A 19,032-nucleotide genomic window follows, 5' to 3' on the forward strand; every position below is an offset into this window, starting at 1 on the left:
ACCTGGCTCAGGTCCATGCTGGGCTGTGGGCCACAGTAGCTACCATCCTATCCAGAATGCTCAAGCCCCATTACTCTCCTCCTCCTCCCTTCTCCTCTTTCCCTCTCTCTCTTCTCTCTTTGAGGCCTATTGTTTCCATATTTGGCCCGTGGCATTGTCTGGAATCCGGGAAGCCTAACTGGTCCCACTAACTGGACCACTATGGGGAGTAAGGAGAATGGTAGGAAGGAGACCATGATGCCTCACACAGAACTCAGAGCTGCCCCCACTGGACCTGGACTTCCTTATACCCCCAACCCCATCTCAGCCTCAGGGACCCAGACTCTGCCACCTGGCACCAGCCAACTGACGGCAGCTGTTCCCACCTACTTCCTGTGCCCGTTCAGGGACCCTGCTCTTGGGAGAGGTCCTCTCCCTTGCCAAGCACAGAATAAACACACCCACCCTGGGTGTCCATGGGTGTCCATGGGAAAGGGACCTTCAGACACAGGAAGGTAGTGGGGGTAGAGGCTTCCAGGATTCCTTCCATTTGTCCATTTAACCAACCTTCTTAGGCTTCCATCCTCAGAGCTTAGGGGGCACCACCCTCAGAGCTCCCAGCCTGAACCTGGACAGACCCAGACCCTAATACCACCAGATGAGGAATGGATTTGTCTTGGAGAGGCAGGACAGCATGGCCACTGAGCGGTTGGACTCAGGACCCCGACAGCTTAGGTTCAGTCCTGGCTAGGCAGCTCAAACTGTGTAAACCCGGGCAAGCTCCTCAACCCGTACATGCTTTTGTTTCTGCATGTGTGGGATGACAAGAGAGCGGCACCACAGTTGCCTTGCAAGGATTAAAAGGTTTATGTGTGTAACTCACTCATTCATGCCTATTAGAACAAATGGCTGTGTGAGTATTGCTTAGATCACGTGAGAGCAAGTCGTGTTAGGGGCGACACCTGGTGTTTTGATTATTTTTGGCAGACATGAAGGGCACTCCAGAAGAGGGAACAGCAAAGCACAGAGAAGCAGAGGTAGGAAGAAAGAGATGATAAAACAGGTCTGGTGGATGGAGAGAGGCCCCCTTAGGGAGACTGGGGCAAGTATTGACCCACTACTCAACACCATGCACCAGGCCACCCTGAGCCAAAGCCTGGGAAGAGACCCCTTCATCCCGGGTCTGAAAGGCAAGTCTCACGCCCCCGTGACTCACTGTGGCATCATCACACCATCTCCCGAACCAGGGCCTCACTGCTGCTCCAGCCTCATCTGCCGCTGCCTTGAACAGACTGGACAGGGTCTCCCTCTCCTCTCCTTTGCTTCTGTGAGTCCTCTGCCAGGAATGCTTCACCCCACTGGCTGCTTTCCTGCCCCCGCCCAGCCACCAGGCTCCGCAGAGCCACCAGCCGCCTGTTCTCCACACCCCACACCCCCACTGCCACCTTTTCTGTACTTTGGTGCCTCATACAAACTCAGATGCGTGGTGCTGCCCTCACCCCACCCTACCCCCATCCAGGCCAGTTCTGGCCAGGTGGGGAGACTGAGGTTCAGAGGGGTTAAAGAGACTTACCCAAGGATACACATACCAAGTTGAGACAAAAAGCTTTCATTTAGTAACTGTGCCAACTTTCATGAGCAAGGGATGTCAAGGAAGATGGGAAAGAAAGAAACTCAAGAACTTATTCCTTTAGAGAAACACTAAAAAATGTGGCAAAAACTGTCAGAACCACCTGTACTAGACCTCTAGAAAATATTCAAATATTTATAGTAACCAACAGAACATTTAATAAAGAGAAAAGTGACTGAACCCCAGCAGGAGAGCTTTGTGGAGTTCTAACCAACTCCCCCATACCCCCGTCTTGTGGCAATCTTGAAGACGTAGGCCCACATCCCTGGTGTGGGTTCTTGGGGCCAGAAGCAGAACAGACATGTTATCAAAGAATTATGGTTGTTTTAACCTGTCTGGGAACTCCTTAAGGGAATAATACACAAGGCTTGCCTTTATTCCCTAACTTGGAACTTCTGCAGGGTGGTGGGGCAGTTAGGGAGGGCTCTGGTCAAAAACATTCAAGAACAGATGAACTAGCCCCTGCCACATGAGGGGGAAAAATCAGTTGGAAAAAACAAGAGACACTCCAGAAATCCTGGCAGAAAGACAGGGCAATATGGGTTTTAAAAGTTTCCTGCACATGCGAGGTAATCTAGAAAACCTCATATAAGCACAGGATTGGAAGGATGTTCAGAAAAAGTCCAAGAACACCCTAAGTGCATACCTTCAACTGACCTCAAGCTCCATGTACACAGGGAAGTGAAGGCTAAGGCAGGGGTGTAAATGGCCTGAGCATTGAAGGCATGCTCCAACACACGCACGCACACACACACGCACAGCCCAGCTGCAGGACTGAGAGTTTTTTTTTTTTTTAAAGATTTTATTTATTTATTTGACAGAGAGAAATCACAAGTGGGCAGAGAGGCAGAGAGAGAGAGAGGAGGAAGCAGGCTCCCTGCTGAGCAGAGAGAGCCCGATGCGGGACTCGATCCCAGGACCCCAAGATCATGACCTGAGCCGAAGGTAGCGGCCCAACCCACTGAGCCACCCAGGCGCCCCGGACTGAGAGTTTTTTGTTTAGCTTTTGGTCCTAGGGGTTTTCAGAATTTTAGTAATCACACACAGCAAATAGGACAGTGTCCTAAGGGTTTTCAGAATTTTAGTAATCACACACAGCAAATAAGACGGTCTTCATAAAAATAGTTTAGACATGTCACTGAACAGAACTGCAACAGTAGCAACGAACTGGAGAGAGAGGGAAGAACTGGACTTCCAGAGTTATCATGTTACCTTTGTGATGTCCAGTTTTCAAAAGAGAAAAAAGAGAAGTCCGTAACAAAAAGTTATGAGGCATGCAAAGAAACAAGTATGGAGCATTCATAGGTAAAAGGAAATTAATAGAAACTTTCTCTGAGGAAGCTCAGACATTGGACTTTATAGACAAAGATTTTTCTCAACTACCTTAAATGTAGTTGAAGAATGAAGGAAACCAGAACATCTCACCAAATAAAGAGTATAAATAAAGGGATAGAAATTATTATGCATCACATGTTGGGAAATAATCAATATGAAAACCTCACTAGAGGGGTTCAACAGCAAATTTGAATAGGCCGAAGGAAGAATCAGCAAACTTGAAGATAGATTAATTGAGATTATCCAATCTGTGGAATAGAAAGGGAAAAAAAAGAATTAGGAAAAGGGAGCAGAACCTAAGAAAGCTAAGACTTCTTTGTGACACGGTAGACCAGCGTCTGTGTAGTGGGAATCCCAAAGGAGAGGAGGAGAGAAAGGGGGAAGATGGGTATTAGAAGAAATGATTGTCAAAAACAAAGATACAAATCTTCATATCCAAATAGCTCAGTAATTTCCAAGTAGGATGAGCTCAAATAGATCTACCTTGAGTCTTACCCATAATAATCAGACAGCTAAAACAACAAAATAAAAGGCATCCAAATTGGTAAGGAATAAGTAAAATTATCACAATTTGCAGGCAACATGATATAGAAAACCCCCAAAGACTCCACCAAAAAACTACTAGACCTGATAAATAAATTCAGTAAGGTTATGGGATACAAAATCAATATACAGAAATCCACTGCATTTCCATACACCAATAATGAAGCAGCAGAAAGAGAAATTAAGAAAACAATTCCATTTACAATTACACCCAGAATAATAAAATACTTTAGAATAAACTAAACCAGGGAGATGAAAGACCGGTACTCTGAAAACTATAAAACAACGATGAAAGACAATGCAAAGATATGGCAAGATATTCCATGTTCATAGATTGAAAGAAAAAATACATTCAAACATCTATACTACCTAAAGCAGTCTACATATTCAATCCAATCCCTATTAAAATACCAACAACATTTTTTATAGAGCTAGAACAAACAATCTTAAAATTTGTATGGAACCACAAAAGACCCCAATAACCAAAGCAATTTTGAAAAAAAAATAAAACTGGACACATCACAATTCCAGACTTCAAATTATATTACAAAGCTGTGGTGACCAAAACAGTACAGTACCAGCACAAAAATAGATACATAAGATCAATAAAACAGAATAGAAAGTCTAGAAATAAACCCATGATTATAGGGTCAATTAACCTTCGGCAAAAGAGGGAAGAACATGCAATGGTAAAAAAAGATGGTCTCTTGAACAAATGGTACTGGGAAACCTAGACAGCTTCATGCAAATGAAGGAAACTGGACCTCTTTCTTACACCACACACAAAAATAATCTCAAAATGGATTAAGAACCTAAACATAATGGGGCATCTGGGTGGCTGTGTTGATTAAGTGGCTACCTTGGGCTCAGGTCGTGATCCTGGGGTCCTAGGATCGAGCCCCGAATCAGGCTCCCTGCTTAGTGGGGAGCTTGCTTCTCTCTCTATCCCTCCACCCACTGCCCCTCCCCCCCATTTGTGTATGTGCTCTAATAAGTAAAATCTTAAGAGAGAGAGAGAGAGAGCGGGAACCTAAATGTAAGACCTGAAACCATAAAAGTCCTAGAAGAGAACCCAGACACTAATATCTCTGACATTGATTGTAGCAACATCTCTCCTGTCTCCTGAGGCAAGGGAAACAAAAGCAAAAATAAACTACAGGGACTTCCAAATAAAAAGCTTCTGCACAGCAAAGAGGAAAAAGATCCACATTGAGACACATTAAAATCAAACTGTCAAAAGATAAAGAGGGGGGCACCTGGGCGGCTCAGTGGGTTAAGCTTCTGCCTTCGGCTCAGGTCGTGATCCCGGGTCCTGGGATCAAGCCCCGAATTGGGCTCTCTGCTCAGCGGGGAGCCTGCTTCCCTCTCTCTATCTCTGCCTGCCTCTTTGCCTACTTGGGATCTCTCTGTCAAATAAATAAATAAAATCTTTAAAAAAAAAAAAAGACAAAGAGGGACTCATTGTATACAAAGCATCTTCAATATGGTTAATAGCTGATTTCTTATAAGAAATCATGGAGGCCAGAAGGCAGTGAGAGGATATGTTTAAAGCACTGAGAGGGGAGAAAAATCAGACCAGAATTAAATACTAGGCAACAACCAACACAACTAAAAGCCTACTGAATGGGAGAAGATATTTGCAAATGACATATTCAATAAAGAGTTTGTACCACAAATATATAAAGAACTAATACAACTCAACACCAAAAATCAAACAATCCAATTTAAAAATGGGCAGAAGACATATACAGACATTTCTGTAAAGACCCACAGATGGCCAACAGATGCATGAAAAGATGCTCAACATCACTCATCACCAGGGAATTGCAAATGAAAATCACAATGAGATACCACCTCACAGCTGTCAGAACGGTGAGTAAGAAACAGCTGGTGTTGGCCAGAACATGGAGAAAAAGAGACCCTAGTGCACTGTTGATGGGAATGCAAATTGGTGCAGCCACTCTCAAAAATAGTCCGGAGGTTCCACAAAAAGCTAAAAACAGAACTACCCTATGATCCAGTAATCACACCACTTTGTATTTAGCCAAAGAATACAAAAACACGAATTCAAAGGGCTACAGGCACCCCATGTTTATTGCAGTATTATTTAAAATGCCCAAACTATGGAAGCAGCCCAAGTGTCCATCAACAGACAAGTGGCTAAAGAAGACACAGTATATATACACATGATGGAGTATTACTCAGCTACGAAAAGGAATATAATCTTGCCATTTGCAACAACATGGATGGATCTAGAGAGGATAATTCTAAGCGAAATAAGCCAGTCAGAGAAAGACAAATACCATAGGATTTCAGTCATGTGGAATTTAAGAACCAAAACAGATGAACAAAGGGGAAAAAAGGAGAAAAACAAAAAAAAAAAATAGACTCTAAGGTATAGAGAACAAACAGATGGTTACTAGAGGAGTGGGTGAAAAAGGTGATGGGCATTAAGAGTACACTTACCCCCTTCTTCCCACACCAGGCACCGGCCAAGCATGTGCCGGGCGTTGGGGACAAGACAGGTGGGCACGATCAGCAGCTCGGCAGCAGGAGACCAAGCTGAATGCTTTTTTGGACTTACGGCTTCTTAAAAGGAAAAGCAATTTGGAAAGAGGAGGCTCTAGGCACCAGCCTGTGAGTACAGCCGACGTCCGGACACTCCCAGGTTTGGGAGGCTAGGAAGTGCTGGTTTTCCAACTGTTTTTAAAGTCTGCAAACCCCCAATCTTTTAAAAAGGAAACAGAAGAACCCCCAACTTATATAACGGATGCAAACCAGGCTGAAGGCAAAGGACCTCGCTCAGACCTCCCTAAGTGGCCGGCTCAGCAAACCCCAGGTCCTGACCTCCTGATTGAGAAAAATGGCTGAAAACCACAAAAAATGCAAAAAGCAAGTAACAAAATGATGCCCATGTTTTCACCTGATTATGATTCATCAGATATAGTCTGTGGGGACTTGACATGAAGAAATTATTGCTCAAATGCTTCCAATCTTCAGATGGTGCTGTGGTGGTTTGTTTGTTTGTTTGTTTGTTTGTTTAAGATCCCTTATCTTGTAGTACATTTGGGGATATTTTGGTTAAATGCTATGATGTCTGTTTGCCATTTGTTTCAAAATGAGGTGTGGCAGAGATGAAAGTGGGCTGAGGAACGCTGGGGTTGAGTGATGGTTACATGGTGCTTCCTTATATCCAAACTAGTAAGCCGGCAGGGCTCAACCTCACTAACTCTGTTCCTTCTATGCCCATTGTCAATAATAATAATGATGATGATAATAATAATAATAACAAAAAAGCATGTTTAGGCTTAAAAAAAAAAGAGTACACTTACCCTGATGAGCACTAAGTAGCACATGGAACTATTGACTCCCTCTATTGCACACCTGAAACTAATATAACACAGTATGCTAAATACGGTGTAATTAAAATTTAAAAGAAGAATGCAATATCTGGCAAAACCATCCTTCAGGAATGGCAGAAAAATTAAGACACTCTCAGATAAGTGAAAGCTGAAGGAGTCTGTTGCTAGTAGACTTACCTACAAGAAATGTTAAAAGTAGTCTTTCAGGCTGAAATTAAAGGGTACTAGACAGTAATTCAAAGCCATACAAAGAAATAAAAGAACTCTGATAGAGGTAATTTTACCAAAAACATATTTACATAGGCAAAAATAAAAGCCAACGTGATTGTTATTTTGGTTTGTAACTCCTCTTTTTTTTTCCTTATATGGTTTAAAAGGCAAATGCAGGGGCATCTGGGTGGTTCAGTAGGTTAAGCATCTGCCTATGGCTCAGGTCATCATCCCAGGGTCCTAGGAACGAGCCCTGCATCATCGGGCTCCCAGCTCAGCAGGAGTCTGTTTCTCCCTCTCCCTCTGCCCCCACTCATACTTGCTTCCTCTCTAATAAATAAATAAAATCTTAAAATAAACATGAAAGGCAAATGCATGAAACAATAACTATGAATCTATGTTAATGGGCACACCATGTATAAAGATGTAATTTCTGAGCAGTATGGAGGTTCCTCAAAAAGTTGAAAATAGGGGTGCCTGGGTGGTTTGGTGGGTTAAGGCCTCTGCCTTCAGCTCAGGTCATGATCCCAGGGTTCTGGGATCGAGCCCTGCTTCAGGCTCTCTGCTCAGCAGGGAGCCTGCTTCCCTTCCTCTCTCTCTGCCTGCCTCTCTGCCTACTTGTGATCTCTGTCTGTCAAATAAATGAATAAAATCTTAAAAAAAAAAGTTGAAAATAGAGGGACACCTAGGTGGCTCAGTCACTTAAGCTGCAGCCTTCGGCTCAGGTCATGATCCCAGGGTCCTGGGATCGAGTTCCACATCGGGCTCCTTCCTCAGTAAGGAGCCTGCTTCTCTCCCACCTCTGCCTGCCACTCTGCCTGCTTGTGCACTCTCTCTCTCTCTCTCTGATAAATAAATAAATAAAAGTTTTTTAAAAAGTTGAAAGTAGAGCTCCCTATGACCCAGCAATCGCACTACTGGGTATTTACCCCAAAGATACAAATGTAGTGATCCAAAAGGGCACATGCACCCGAATGTTTATAGCAGCAATGTCCACAATAGCTAAACTATGGAAAGAGCCTAGATGTCCATCAACGGGTGAATGGATAAAATGATGTAGTGTACATACACACACACACACACACACACACACACACACACACACAATGGAATACTATGCAGCCATTAAAAAAACCAAAATCTTGCCATTTGCAATGACATGGATGGAACTAGAGGGCATTATGCTGAATGAAATAAGTCAATCAGAGGAAGAATTATCATATGATCTCCCTGGTATGAGGAATTTGAGAGGCAGGGTGGGGGATTATGGGGGGAAGGGCGGGAAATGGAACAAGATGGGACTAGGGAAGGAAACAAACCATAAGAGACTCTTAATCTCAGGAAAGAAACTGAGGATTGCTGGAGTGGAGGGGGGGGGAGAGGGTGTCTGGGTTATGGACACTGGGGAGGGTAGGTGTTATGGTGAGTGCTGTGAATTGCATAACACTAATGATTCAGAGACCTACACCCCTGAAACAAATAATACATTATATGTTAAATTTTAAAAAGGCAAAAAAAGATGTAATTTCTGACAATAGCAAAAACAACATTTCTTAGGTAGCATCAAAGCAAAGTTGGTATAACTCCCACTAGATTGTTTTAAAGGTAAGATATTAATTGCAAACCCTGGGTAACCACTCCGATATATAAGGGAATCGAAAGAGTACACTGGGGGGGTAAAAAGCACACACATACGAGGCAGTAAGAGAGGAAATTGGCAGCGGGGTGGGCATGGGGGAGGGGGAAAGGACATAGAGGAAAACATAGCCAAATAGCAGAAGTCTTTATACGGAAATGAATTAAGCTCTCCAATGAAAAGGTGGAGTTTGGCTGAAGGAGGTTAAAAAAACAAAAGCAACACCAACAACAACCAAAAAAAACCCCCAGAACCCAAGTATATGCCAACTACAAGAGACTCACTTTAGATCCAAAGACAGAAATAGATTGCAGGTAAAAAGATAGAAAAATATATTCCATGCAAATAGTAACCCAAAAAAAGAGCTAGGGTGGCTAGAATACCAGACAAAGTAGACTGGAAATCATTATAGTATTGTTCTAAGAGACAAAGAAGGATATTTTAATAAAAGGGTAAATTCAATTATTATCAATAGCCCACAAATTTATCTTCAAACTTCCCTGTGCTCCTGAATCTGGACAAAGTACATTCAGTCCCTACCCTGGGACCACCTCAGAGCCAGAAAGCATGTCACACAGAAGCACAGCAGCCCTCCCTGAGGTCCTTAAAGAGGGTCATGTGTGCCCCAGATCTGTGGGTTCTTGCAAGCACCAGCTGGCCTTGTAACCTGGGTCAATCCCTCCTCCGGAGACCCCAATTACCCCCATCTGCAACAGCCTTGACGCCTGCCCAGACACTCCCACCCCCCCACCACAGGCAGGCAGAGGCGCCCCCGACCCCCAGCCTCTATTCCACTCCAGTCCACCCCAGGACTCCTGCTGTGACCGTTTCACTCAGCCTGCCTCCCACCTTAGTCAGGTAACTACTCCAGGACAGGGAGCAACTGATCACTACATCCTTTGAGCCCAGCCTAGTACAGAGAAGGGGCTCAGTGCCATGCTGGAGACTGTGAGAACGTAGGACAGTGAGAACGTGGTGGGGCAGGAGGCAGCTTCTAGGGGTCTCCAGGCACCCCTACCCACAAAGCCATCAACCCAGAGGGTCTGCCCAGACCTCCACAGGGTCCCCAAGAAAGAGCCTATGTTCTGTAAGTGCCGCCCAACGGGGCAGTCTGACCTCTCCTTCCCCCAGCCCTGTGCCTGCTCCTCCTGCCGCACCCATACACCCTGTACAGCAGCCCCCTCCCAGGGTCTGAGACCTCTCCCTGCCTGCTGCCCCCTCACCATCATGATTCCCTTCCCGGTCTGGACCTGCCCTAGCTTATGTCAATGTGACCCTTCCTGTAGAGCAGGGCAGGGGCTGTCTCCCACTTCCAGGCTCACCTGCTGGCCTCAAGTAAGCAGAGGAAAAAGATGGAGTGTGATCTGACCCCACCATCAGCAGAGCAGGAATAGCTCCCCAAGGAAACAGTGGCCACCTCAAAGCCTCAGGAGAAGGCAGGCAGGAAAATGGGAAGCGGGTGCTCAAGGCAGAGAAGCTGGATCTTTCGGGGCAGGAAGGAGAAGCAGGACAGAGGGAGGAGAGAGGCGGGCTGGAGAAACAGGTAAACGCAACAGCACCTTGACTAAACCTTCATGGCATTTTATCTTCACAAGAACCATCCCAGGAAAGATGGGTTTTTCACCTTTGTTTTATAGGGGAGGAAACAGAGGCTCAGGAAGGCTGAAGAACATGCCCAAATCTGCCCACTGCCAAAAATGAAGCCCAAGATGGAGCCCAGGTGGGCGGGCTCTGCCTGTGGAGCTGTGGAGCTGACTGGCTCCCCAGAGCTGGGAACTTCCTCAGGAGCAAAGCAGTAACAGACTTTCTGGGTGAGGAGTGGGCAAAGCCTGCGTTTCCCGGTTAACATCCTCTCCTAGCAGAGCCAGCCCACAGTGTGAGCTGGACCAGCATTAAGAGCAGGCACGTGAGGGAGAAAGCCCAGTCAGCCAAAGACCTGCCTCACAAGCTTCCTGAGGGAAACCCCCCCCCCCCCCGGGGGCTCTGGGTGGCCCAGGCTGCCCCCTCTGGAGGATATGAATGCCTGCACCCACTCAGCACCTCCGGCAGCCCAGGCCCTGGCACCAGCAAATGTTCAGTGATAGCAATTTTCCTTCTCTTGCTGGCTCTGGCCATCTCTGTGAGGGCTTTGAACGGACTGTCAGACCAAGGAGCTCTAGAGGGGGGTCTCCTCCAGCTCTGGGATAGAAAACTGTCCATTCTGACCCTGCCCTACCTAAAGCCCAACTTCTCTCTCTCTCTCTCTCTCTCTCTCCCTCAATCTCTCTCTCTCTCTTTCTCTCTCTCTCTCTCTCTCTCACACACACACACACAGCTGCAGAACAAAACTGTCCACTGGCCTCTGACGGGCCTGGAGGAGGTGAAGCTTGTGGCCAAGCCCCCACGGCACACACTCCCACCAGTCTGAGGGCTTGGCCAAGCTGACCTGGCCCAGGGCCCACATTCCTAGCTCTGGAGACTAGGAGCTCATTAGAGCCTCAGGCTGATCACGGGGAAGGGCTGAGGGTCAGGGGCCACTGTGACCCTGGGATGAAAGGGGGGCTAGAGGACTCAGCCAGGACCAGCACTGTAGCTTCTTTCCCATATTACCCCCAGAGGGCTCCAGCTCCCAGCAGTCATCCCCCACTCACAGCTCCCCTGTCCGGCTCAAGGCCCTTCCTGATCTGGCTTCACTAGACTGACTGACCAACTTCCTATTCCCTGTCCCCAAAGGCTTTTGCACATTTGGGCCTTTGCACCTGCCTGGGGATTCAGACATGTGTGTAAATAAATAATTTCTACCCAGTGGGGTGAGTGTAGGGAGAAGGGAAGGCCCCAGTAGACATGTCAGAAGGAGCAGTTATAGACCGGGCTTGCAAGAGGCAGGGAACAGTTCACTGCTAGGTTTTGAAGCATAGGTAGGAGGGTTCTAAAAGAAAGTATCGGGGAGGGTGTCCTATGATTAGCCATAGGGATGAGAGAATGTGGGGTGGGACTAGATGAGCGAGCCCACAGGGTTCTACCTGGCATAGACAGATGAAGGCAGGGTGGGGGGACACTCACCTGCTGAAGAATCACCATTGTCCCTTGTCAGATGCTCTTGCTTCCTGCCTGGCCAGTTGCAGTTCTGAGGGGAGAGAGACCATGGGAACCCTCTGAGCAGGCCGGCCCGGCAGCCGGGAGCCTGGCTGGGGTCACCTGGGCTCTTCCCGAAGCCTCAGCCACTCCTCCCTCTGGGGAACCCTCCCTCCCTGGCTTCTCTCCCTCTGGCCACAGCCCAGCCTGCGTGACCTGAGCCTCAGCCGCCGTCACTAGCACTACACCCCAGGGCAGCTGAGCTCTTCTCCTGGTTACAGTCATTCAGAGATTTCGAAAGGGCTCTTAGGAAGTAGCAATTCCAGCCCTCTGCCCTGGACATATGGGTACGACCAGGACAGAGAGGGACCAAGACTTGCCAAAATCACACAGCAGGGCAGGACAAGTTCAGAACTAGGACTAGGACTTGATTTCCAGCCTCCCAGCTCAGGGCTGGGAGTTTGGGTGACAGGAGAAGCCAGTTCCCAGGGGATGGTCACAGGCTGAGCAGGACCTGTTCATGGCCTACCCTGCCTAAAACCCTTCCCCAGAGCACCCACTGCTTTCAGGATGGGGGTCCTAAGCCTGCGAGGCTGGCTTGTAAGGCCCAGTATGATACAGCTCTTACTGAAGTCTTAGTCTTACCTCTCATTGCCTTTTCCCTACCTCCTCCCTGACACCTGGGCTATCCTCAGCACTCACTCCTCTGGAAACATGCCAGCCCTTTTCATAGCTCCTGGCCTCTGCATACACTGACCCCTCCACCTGGAATTCTGACTAGTAAATTCCCACCTATACTTCATGGCTCAGTTCAGATAGCACCTCCTCCAGGAAGTCTTCTCTGACCACCCCTAGGCATCGAAGAACCCTGATGTTTCTATCTATCCAGCTCTGACTATATGCATTATGTTGTCAGGTCAGGGTCTGTCCCCATCTCTGTCCCCCTAAAGTTGGAGAGTTAATCCAGGGCAGGGGTGAGCTCAGCCTCTACCTCACACAGTATAAGGCCAGGCCCAGAGACTGCTCAGGAAGGAACCGTGGGACCAAGCGTGGTGATCCAAGATAGCCCCAGCCCACAGGCTCTGGTGGAAGGCCCCTCTGCCCCTCCAGGGTGAGCATCAATTTTTCACAAGGCCCATTCAGAGGCACTGAGGCATTTGATCCCCTGTCCAGGACACTGCCTGACACCTGAGCCCTGACCCCTGGCCTGGAGCTCCAGAACACAGCAGGTGAGCAGTTCTGCTGGAGACCAGCCCCCAGCCTGACTGGTGGGGAAGGCAATTCAACGGGGCTGGCAGGCGGCTGCCGTGGGGAGCTGCGTCTGAGCAGGGTGCCTTGTGGCTGGGCGGACCTCCTGTACCAGGGTGAGCCTCGAAAGCTGGGGCAGAGCCCAGCTTTTCAGGGCTCTGGAGGGTGAAAGGAGCATGGAATTTAACAGTACACAGAAGGAAAAAGCTACAAGATAAGCTTCTTGTACAAAAACTGTATTTACACTTCTATGTCCATGCTGACTTTACCGCCCCCCCCCCACCTGGAGTGGGGCCGGAGGGGGGGTGGGTGGTATGTGGTGGTTCTTATTCCCATTTCACAGAGGGGAAGTTTGAGGCACAGAGGAAGGAAGTCACTTATCCAAAGAGAGAGAAAGAAGATCAAGGAATCGTGTCAGAGGCCAAAAGAGTCTCTCTCTCTCGTTGCCTCCCCAGCACGTTTGCTCCCCTGCCCCAAGGCCCTCTCAGAGACCATTCAATGGACACCGTATCCCTTGGCTCTGCCTTTCTCCCCGTTACAAGCCTCTATCTGTCTAGATTCAGGACAGTTTCATTCAGTGGCTGCTGTGGCAGGGGGCCAGACTAGGAGGAAACGGCTGTAAGGGCAGGGGCCCCAGGATGGGCGGATCCGTGATTCCCGGGACGTCCACCACACCCTTCTCCCAGCACCCAGGAGAGCAGGCAGCCCATGCTTACCGGGGTCCCAGCTCCCCAGTCTCAGCTGCCCACCAGACGGAATGCAGCTGCCCCCTGCACGAAAGGCTCAAGAGCTGGGATCCTGGGTCTGGGACAATCTGCTGACACACGTCCTCTCTTCCTCTGTCTTGCTCTGAGGCTCGTCACCCTTGGCGGGGAGCAGGGGGGTGTCTCTCTGGAGCTGTCAGTTCTTACCTGTGTGACCAGCTGTCTCCCTCTCAGCGTCTCCCTCTCTTTCCCGACCAGGACAGCTGTCCAACAGCACTGCTGCCCTCCCCGCGCCCCCCTCCGGAGCCTTCCCTCAGGAGGCGGAGTCAGAGGGGCCTCCAAGACCTGGGTGCCCTGTGACATCAGCACAGGAGGCAGGCTATGCTGCCCAGTGAGGACGCCCAGACTCCCGGGTTCCTCTGCGGTGCTTCCGACCAGTGGGGGACTCCGGCAAAAGCTCCCCAGACGGCTTCAGCTGCCTGCTATTACCGGCAATAACCACCTGCTCCCTGCACGTGGCGGGCACCTCCCCCATCCCCACCGGGTCATTGATTTGCTGAGTCTCAGCACCTGCTGGCCCTCCACCAAGCCTTGTTTTCTTCTCCTTAAATGCCTCGAGAGGAAAGGACCAGGCAGGGCCGGGCAGGAGGTTGTAAGCCCCATGTTCTGGCTCTTTCTCCCCAGTCCACACACCCACACCACCCTTCCTTCCCCAGACCTGTTTCCCAAGGGCTCCCCTCAGATGTGTCCCCTGAAGCTCTTCACTTCAACACCGTCCCCACAACCTGTTCTAGGGGTGGGTGGGGGGCTGGTGTTGTCCCTAATCAACCAGGAAACTTTCTCAACCCCACTGACTTGGGACAACCCTGCCTGTGCCAGGGACACATATGAATTGAAGGGAAATAATGTGATTTAAAAGTGCGAGGAGAGGGGCATACACAGGGGTACACAGTGTTATTAGCGTTGGCAAAGAGTAACACTGAGGACTCCTCGCTGAGACCTGGCATGTCCTTGTTACCGGTCTCTGCCTCCTGCCACCCATCAGTGTGGGCCTGTCTGGGGGCAACTTTGGTCCGGGCAGAGGGAGGTGCTCGCCAAGCCCCCACCTCTGTAACGGAGATGTGTCTGCAGGGAGGAGGCTACCCCCAACCAAAGACCGGGGTGGGGGGGGCCAAGTGTGCCACCTGGTGGGCACAGGCAGAACTGCCCCCTGAAGTCCCCATGGGAGCAAGGCTGAGCGTCCGGCCTCCCCCTGGAGCTGCAGGTGAGAAGCAACATTGCCCAGACTCGAAGACTCTGACCCGGCACTCCTGACCCTTGCAGGACCCCAGCTGCCAGTGTGAGCTCAGTCAGGCAGCCCTGGGCAGGGGTTGCTCCGGGGTGCCGTCCTCACTTCTGGGCTGGTGCCTGCCCCTGCCCCTTGCTACCTACCCCTCCTCCCATCACCTCCCTTGCTGAGCCTCCCAGGCTGAACATGGCCTGCACAGCTGGGAAAACGGAGAGACCCTGAGAGGAACACGGGGGCAGAATGCAGGCCTGATGTGAGGATGGCCCCAGTGTGGTAGGGAGTGGAGAGGTCCGCAGCAATTGCCGGTTGCCGTAACGGCAACAATCTACCCAGCACCCACGGTCATGTTCTGTGCTAAGCAGGGCTCAGCATTCATAATGTTCTTTGCTCACGGTCCTGTAGAGAGACCTATGAACTGACTGAACTTCATTAATTTCCCCTCATTCCCCACCCACCCTAACCCAGTCATCACTACTCTACTTCCAAAATCTGTCCACTAGTTCTCCTGAGCCCCTACCCCCCACCTACCCCCGACCCCAGCTCCCTGGCTGGAGCGGACAGCATCTTCCTCCTAATAGCTTGCACTCTGGCCTCCCCACCATCCACCTGTACCCACAAACCCCGTCCCTCTTTCTGTGACTTCCTCCCTCTCCACAGTCCACTTGCACCAGGGGGCCCGACCTTCCCTCCCAGGTCAGCTGGAAGCCCCCAGAACCCACACTGCCTTTCCAGTCACTCCCTGCAGTGTTTGTTAGGGCCACAGTGTATCCATGGACCTGGTGTGTGGACAGCCCCACAGATGGGACAGGCTGGTTCCCTACGTCCCCAGTGCCTGGGGCGAGGCTTGGGACAAGGTGGGCTGAAGGAATGATGGCATGATCCCCACGACCTCTGCCCACACATGAGCTGGAAATATTCCCTCCACTCTCCCTTACCCACAGAGGGACAGACAGATCCAAGAAAGTCTTTCTGGGATTGTGGTTAATGTTTATTCTGAGAACAGAAAAGGTCTCCACTCTTGACCCCACGGTCGGTCCTGAGGGGAGTGAAAACCACATCCAGGTGGTGTGACCGGAACCCCTGCCCAGTGGCAAGTGGGGACCCTGAGGCCCCCCACGGGCTGCAGGGCGCATCGGGAGCATGGAGCATTTGCTCTCCCCACCCAGCAGTAAGAACGCCATCCTTACCTGCCCAGGGACCGGGCACCTTTGCACAGCCAGGAGCCAGGCTGGACCACTGAGGGCAGCAAGTAGGGGCAGGGCTGCCAAACCTGGTTTTTCTTGGGGGAAAGGGGAAGGCAGTGTCCAGTCCCCAGACTGAAGCCCACACAGGCCAGCCAGTTGCTCCCGGTTTGCCTCCTAGCCCAGGTGCACATGGCAGAGCGAAGACCCGGGTGTTGGCCCCAGGGGCCCCAAGCTGGCTTATCTGGCCCTCACCTCTCCGCCCCAACTCAGGAGTCTTCACTTGGAAGACACTGAGTGACTCCGTGAAGGTGTATGGTGTGCTCGCATACAGAGATACATGAAGGGTGTGCCCTTACTCAGCACATGGTAGTAAGAGTGCCGGCAAACAAGAACCGTGGGCCCCACTTCGCAGAAGGGAAATTGAGGCACAGGTGGTTTCAGTGACTTGCTCCTGGTCATGTGGTCCTGGCCAAGCCCCAGGCCCAGGTTCTGCAGGGGAAGTCCCAGCTTTTCAAGAAGGAATCCTCTTGGCCTCCTGGTTCGCTTCCCAGCCCGTCCTGTGGAAGGGTGCCAGGGCACAGGAACAGAGCCAGCCACAAATCCCCAGCAAGGCCACAGGAATTCCTGTTCTTGAACCAACTGGGTTTTTCATTTATATCCCCCTGTCTGGAGCCAGAGAAGGGCACAGAAGGGACCCAAGCAGGTTGTGGCACCAACACTCACCAAGAACTGGGTGGGGCCAGCTGGCAACACATCCAAGTAGGAAACACCCTCTTCTTCACCACCCCTCCCCCCCCACCGTGGGCCTCGTCTGAGAAGGCAGGACTTCTCCTCATCCCTATATACCCCGCCCACCCTGGCAGAATCAAAATTAAAATCAGAGGACCACAGGAACTGGAGCTGAAGATGAATAAAGGGGCTCAGGCTTTTGTTTTCCTTTCAAAGCCCCTGGTTGAAATTGGTAACACATGAAGAATATAAAACATTGAAGATTAAAGGAACATTTTGGTCCAGGCAGCAAGAGGAGGGCCATAGCTCATTGGGCTGCATTCTGGGGGGGAATTTTTGGGAGAGACGCCTCTGGTCAGATGATGGATTCACCTGTCTCCTTCCAAGCCCAACAAGTGACCTGAGCCCAGTGGGCCTGAGACCACTGCCCCAGGGTCCCTCCTCCTAGGAAAAGTCTTGCAGCAGAGAGGAACCTTCAGGTCCCCAGGCCTCCTCACATCCTCCTGGCCACCAAACCAAGCACACACCTTCTGGCATGAAGGCAACAGAGGCAGGAAAATTCCCTTCCTCCTACAACCACTGATGCCATCCCACTAGGGGGCTTCACCCAGAGACTAGGAGAGCAATCAGAGCCTGGGGCAAGATGGCAGCCACAGTAGCTCCTCTGGGCATGTGGGCATCTGCCTCGGAGAGGACCTGAGAGCAGGAGTGAGGCCCCACACAGATGCCGGGTCTCCCAGAGTGGTAGGGAGGTGGCTGGCACCACTGGGACTCTCATGGGTGTCATTTATTCATTTGGCAAACCTCTGTTGAATAAATAAATGGATGGGCAAGTGAACAGGATGAGAGAACGAACAAATGTCACCTGCCCATTTTCCTGACTCCAGCCCAAGCAGGAACCCAGCAAGAGCCAAGAGCCCTTTTAAGGTGGCTAGCAAACTAGGTGTAGGGGACAGAAAAAGCAGGCCCAGGGACAACAGAGGCAAGAGTGGGGTTCGGGGAGGTGGCAGATTGTGTGTAAACAAGTGACATCTTGGCACTCCGTCGGCAGACAGCAGGGCCTTGGGAAAATGTTTTCAACGGATAGAATCCCTTAGCAGTAGTGACAGCTGGGGTAAGGGGTGTGATTATAAATCTCAGGCAGGAAGGTTCCTCCATGAGAAGGGAACACTTCGGGACCCTTGGGACACTGAGGCCCTGAGAAGGGCAGAGGCCTCCCCAGGTCACACAGCAAGTCAGTGGAAAAGCTGGGAAGAGGCTCCCAGCGTCCTGGCTCTCAGGTGAGTCCCTGGCCAGGTTGGGGACATGCAGATGGTTTAAAACTGTGACAGCCAGGTGGGTGGGTGGGTGTCAGACAGCCATGAGGGAGGTGCTGCTGAAGACACGCACGGCGACAGTGCCAGGCAGGTCGCTGGGCTGCCGGCTGTTGCGGTCCCGGAGGTGGAGGGTGTGCAGGGCCTGGAGGTCATCGGGGTCAGCCTTCAGCTGCACCTGGCCCAAGAATTCGTCTTTCAGGACTCGGTGGTTCCATATCTGGAAGGAGACAGAGGAACATGGGATGGGAGGAGGAGGCATCTTGAAGAGCCGGAATATAGGTCTGGCCGTACCCCTTCCAGAATCTCAGGCTTCCTCCTATCTGTCCAACTCCCTACCACGTATACAGTTAAGTGTGTTATTAGCACTGCGCCAGACTTTAGGTGACACTGGACAAGCGATACACCTGCTGCTCTGACTTCCCCCATCTTCAATACAAGGGCTGGATCAGCGGCCCCTATGGGTCTTTTTAGCCCCAACATCTACGGGTCTGTGATTTGATCCAATGGCATCCAGTGTTAGGAAATCTTGGAAATCCTATAGTGGCTTCTCCAGGGGAACTGGACATTTGTTTAAAGATGGTTTCTCACCCAGGGAGGGGCTGGCCTGGGCCCAGGGGCAGAGGACTTCCCACTAATGAGCCCAGAATCATCCCATGCCCAGGACCTCAGCTTTCTGGTCCCTCACTCTCAGGACAGCCACCCCCATTACACTGCATCTTATCTTGGTACAAGCTCCCAGGCAGACCCATCTCTGGAGGTATTTAAGGAACAACTCCCAAGGCACTGGGGCAAAGCTGGCAAAGAAGACCACTGT

General features: G+C 50.5%; 2 protein-coding genes across 7 annotated transcripts in view; both read right to left on the bottom strand.

Moving 5' to 3' along the window:
* MYO7A (myosin VIIA) overlaps window positions 1-14,038 on the bottom strand; it is an 87,646-nt gene extending 73,608 nt beyond the window's left edge. For both annotated transcript variants that reach the window (XM_082749526.1, XM_082749525.1), the window contains exons 1-2: window positions 13,909-14,038; window positions 11,738-11,801 (exon numbers count right to left, since the gene is read on the bottom strand). In XM_082749526.1, the coding sequence (XP_082605652.1) occupies window positions 11,738-11,755 (18 nt within the window). In that variant the 5' untranslated portion in view covers window positions 11,756-11,801; window positions 13,909-14,038. The remainder of the gene's footprint in view (window positions 1-11,737; window positions 11,802-13,908) is intronic.
* Window positions 14,039-15,955: 1,917 nt separating this feature from the next.
* CAPN5 (calpain 5) overlaps window positions 15,956-19,032 on the bottom strand; it is a 52,858-nt gene continuing 49,781 nt past the window's right edge. For all 5 annotated transcript variants that reach the window (XM_082749546.1, XM_082749548.1, XM_082749549.1 and 2 more), the window contains one exon: window positions 15,956-18,435. In XM_082749546.1, the coding sequence (XP_082605672.1) occupies window positions 18,253-18,435 (183 nt within the window). In that variant the 3' untranslated portion in view covers window positions 15,956-18,252. The remainder of the gene's footprint in view (window positions 18,436-19,032) is intronic.

The sequence above is a fragment of the Mustela nivalis genome (assembly GCF_964662115.1).
Source record: "Mustela nivalis genome assembly, chromosome: 9".
NCBI lineage: Eukaryota > Metazoa > Chordata > Mammalia > Carnivora > Mustelidae > Mustela > Mustela nivalis.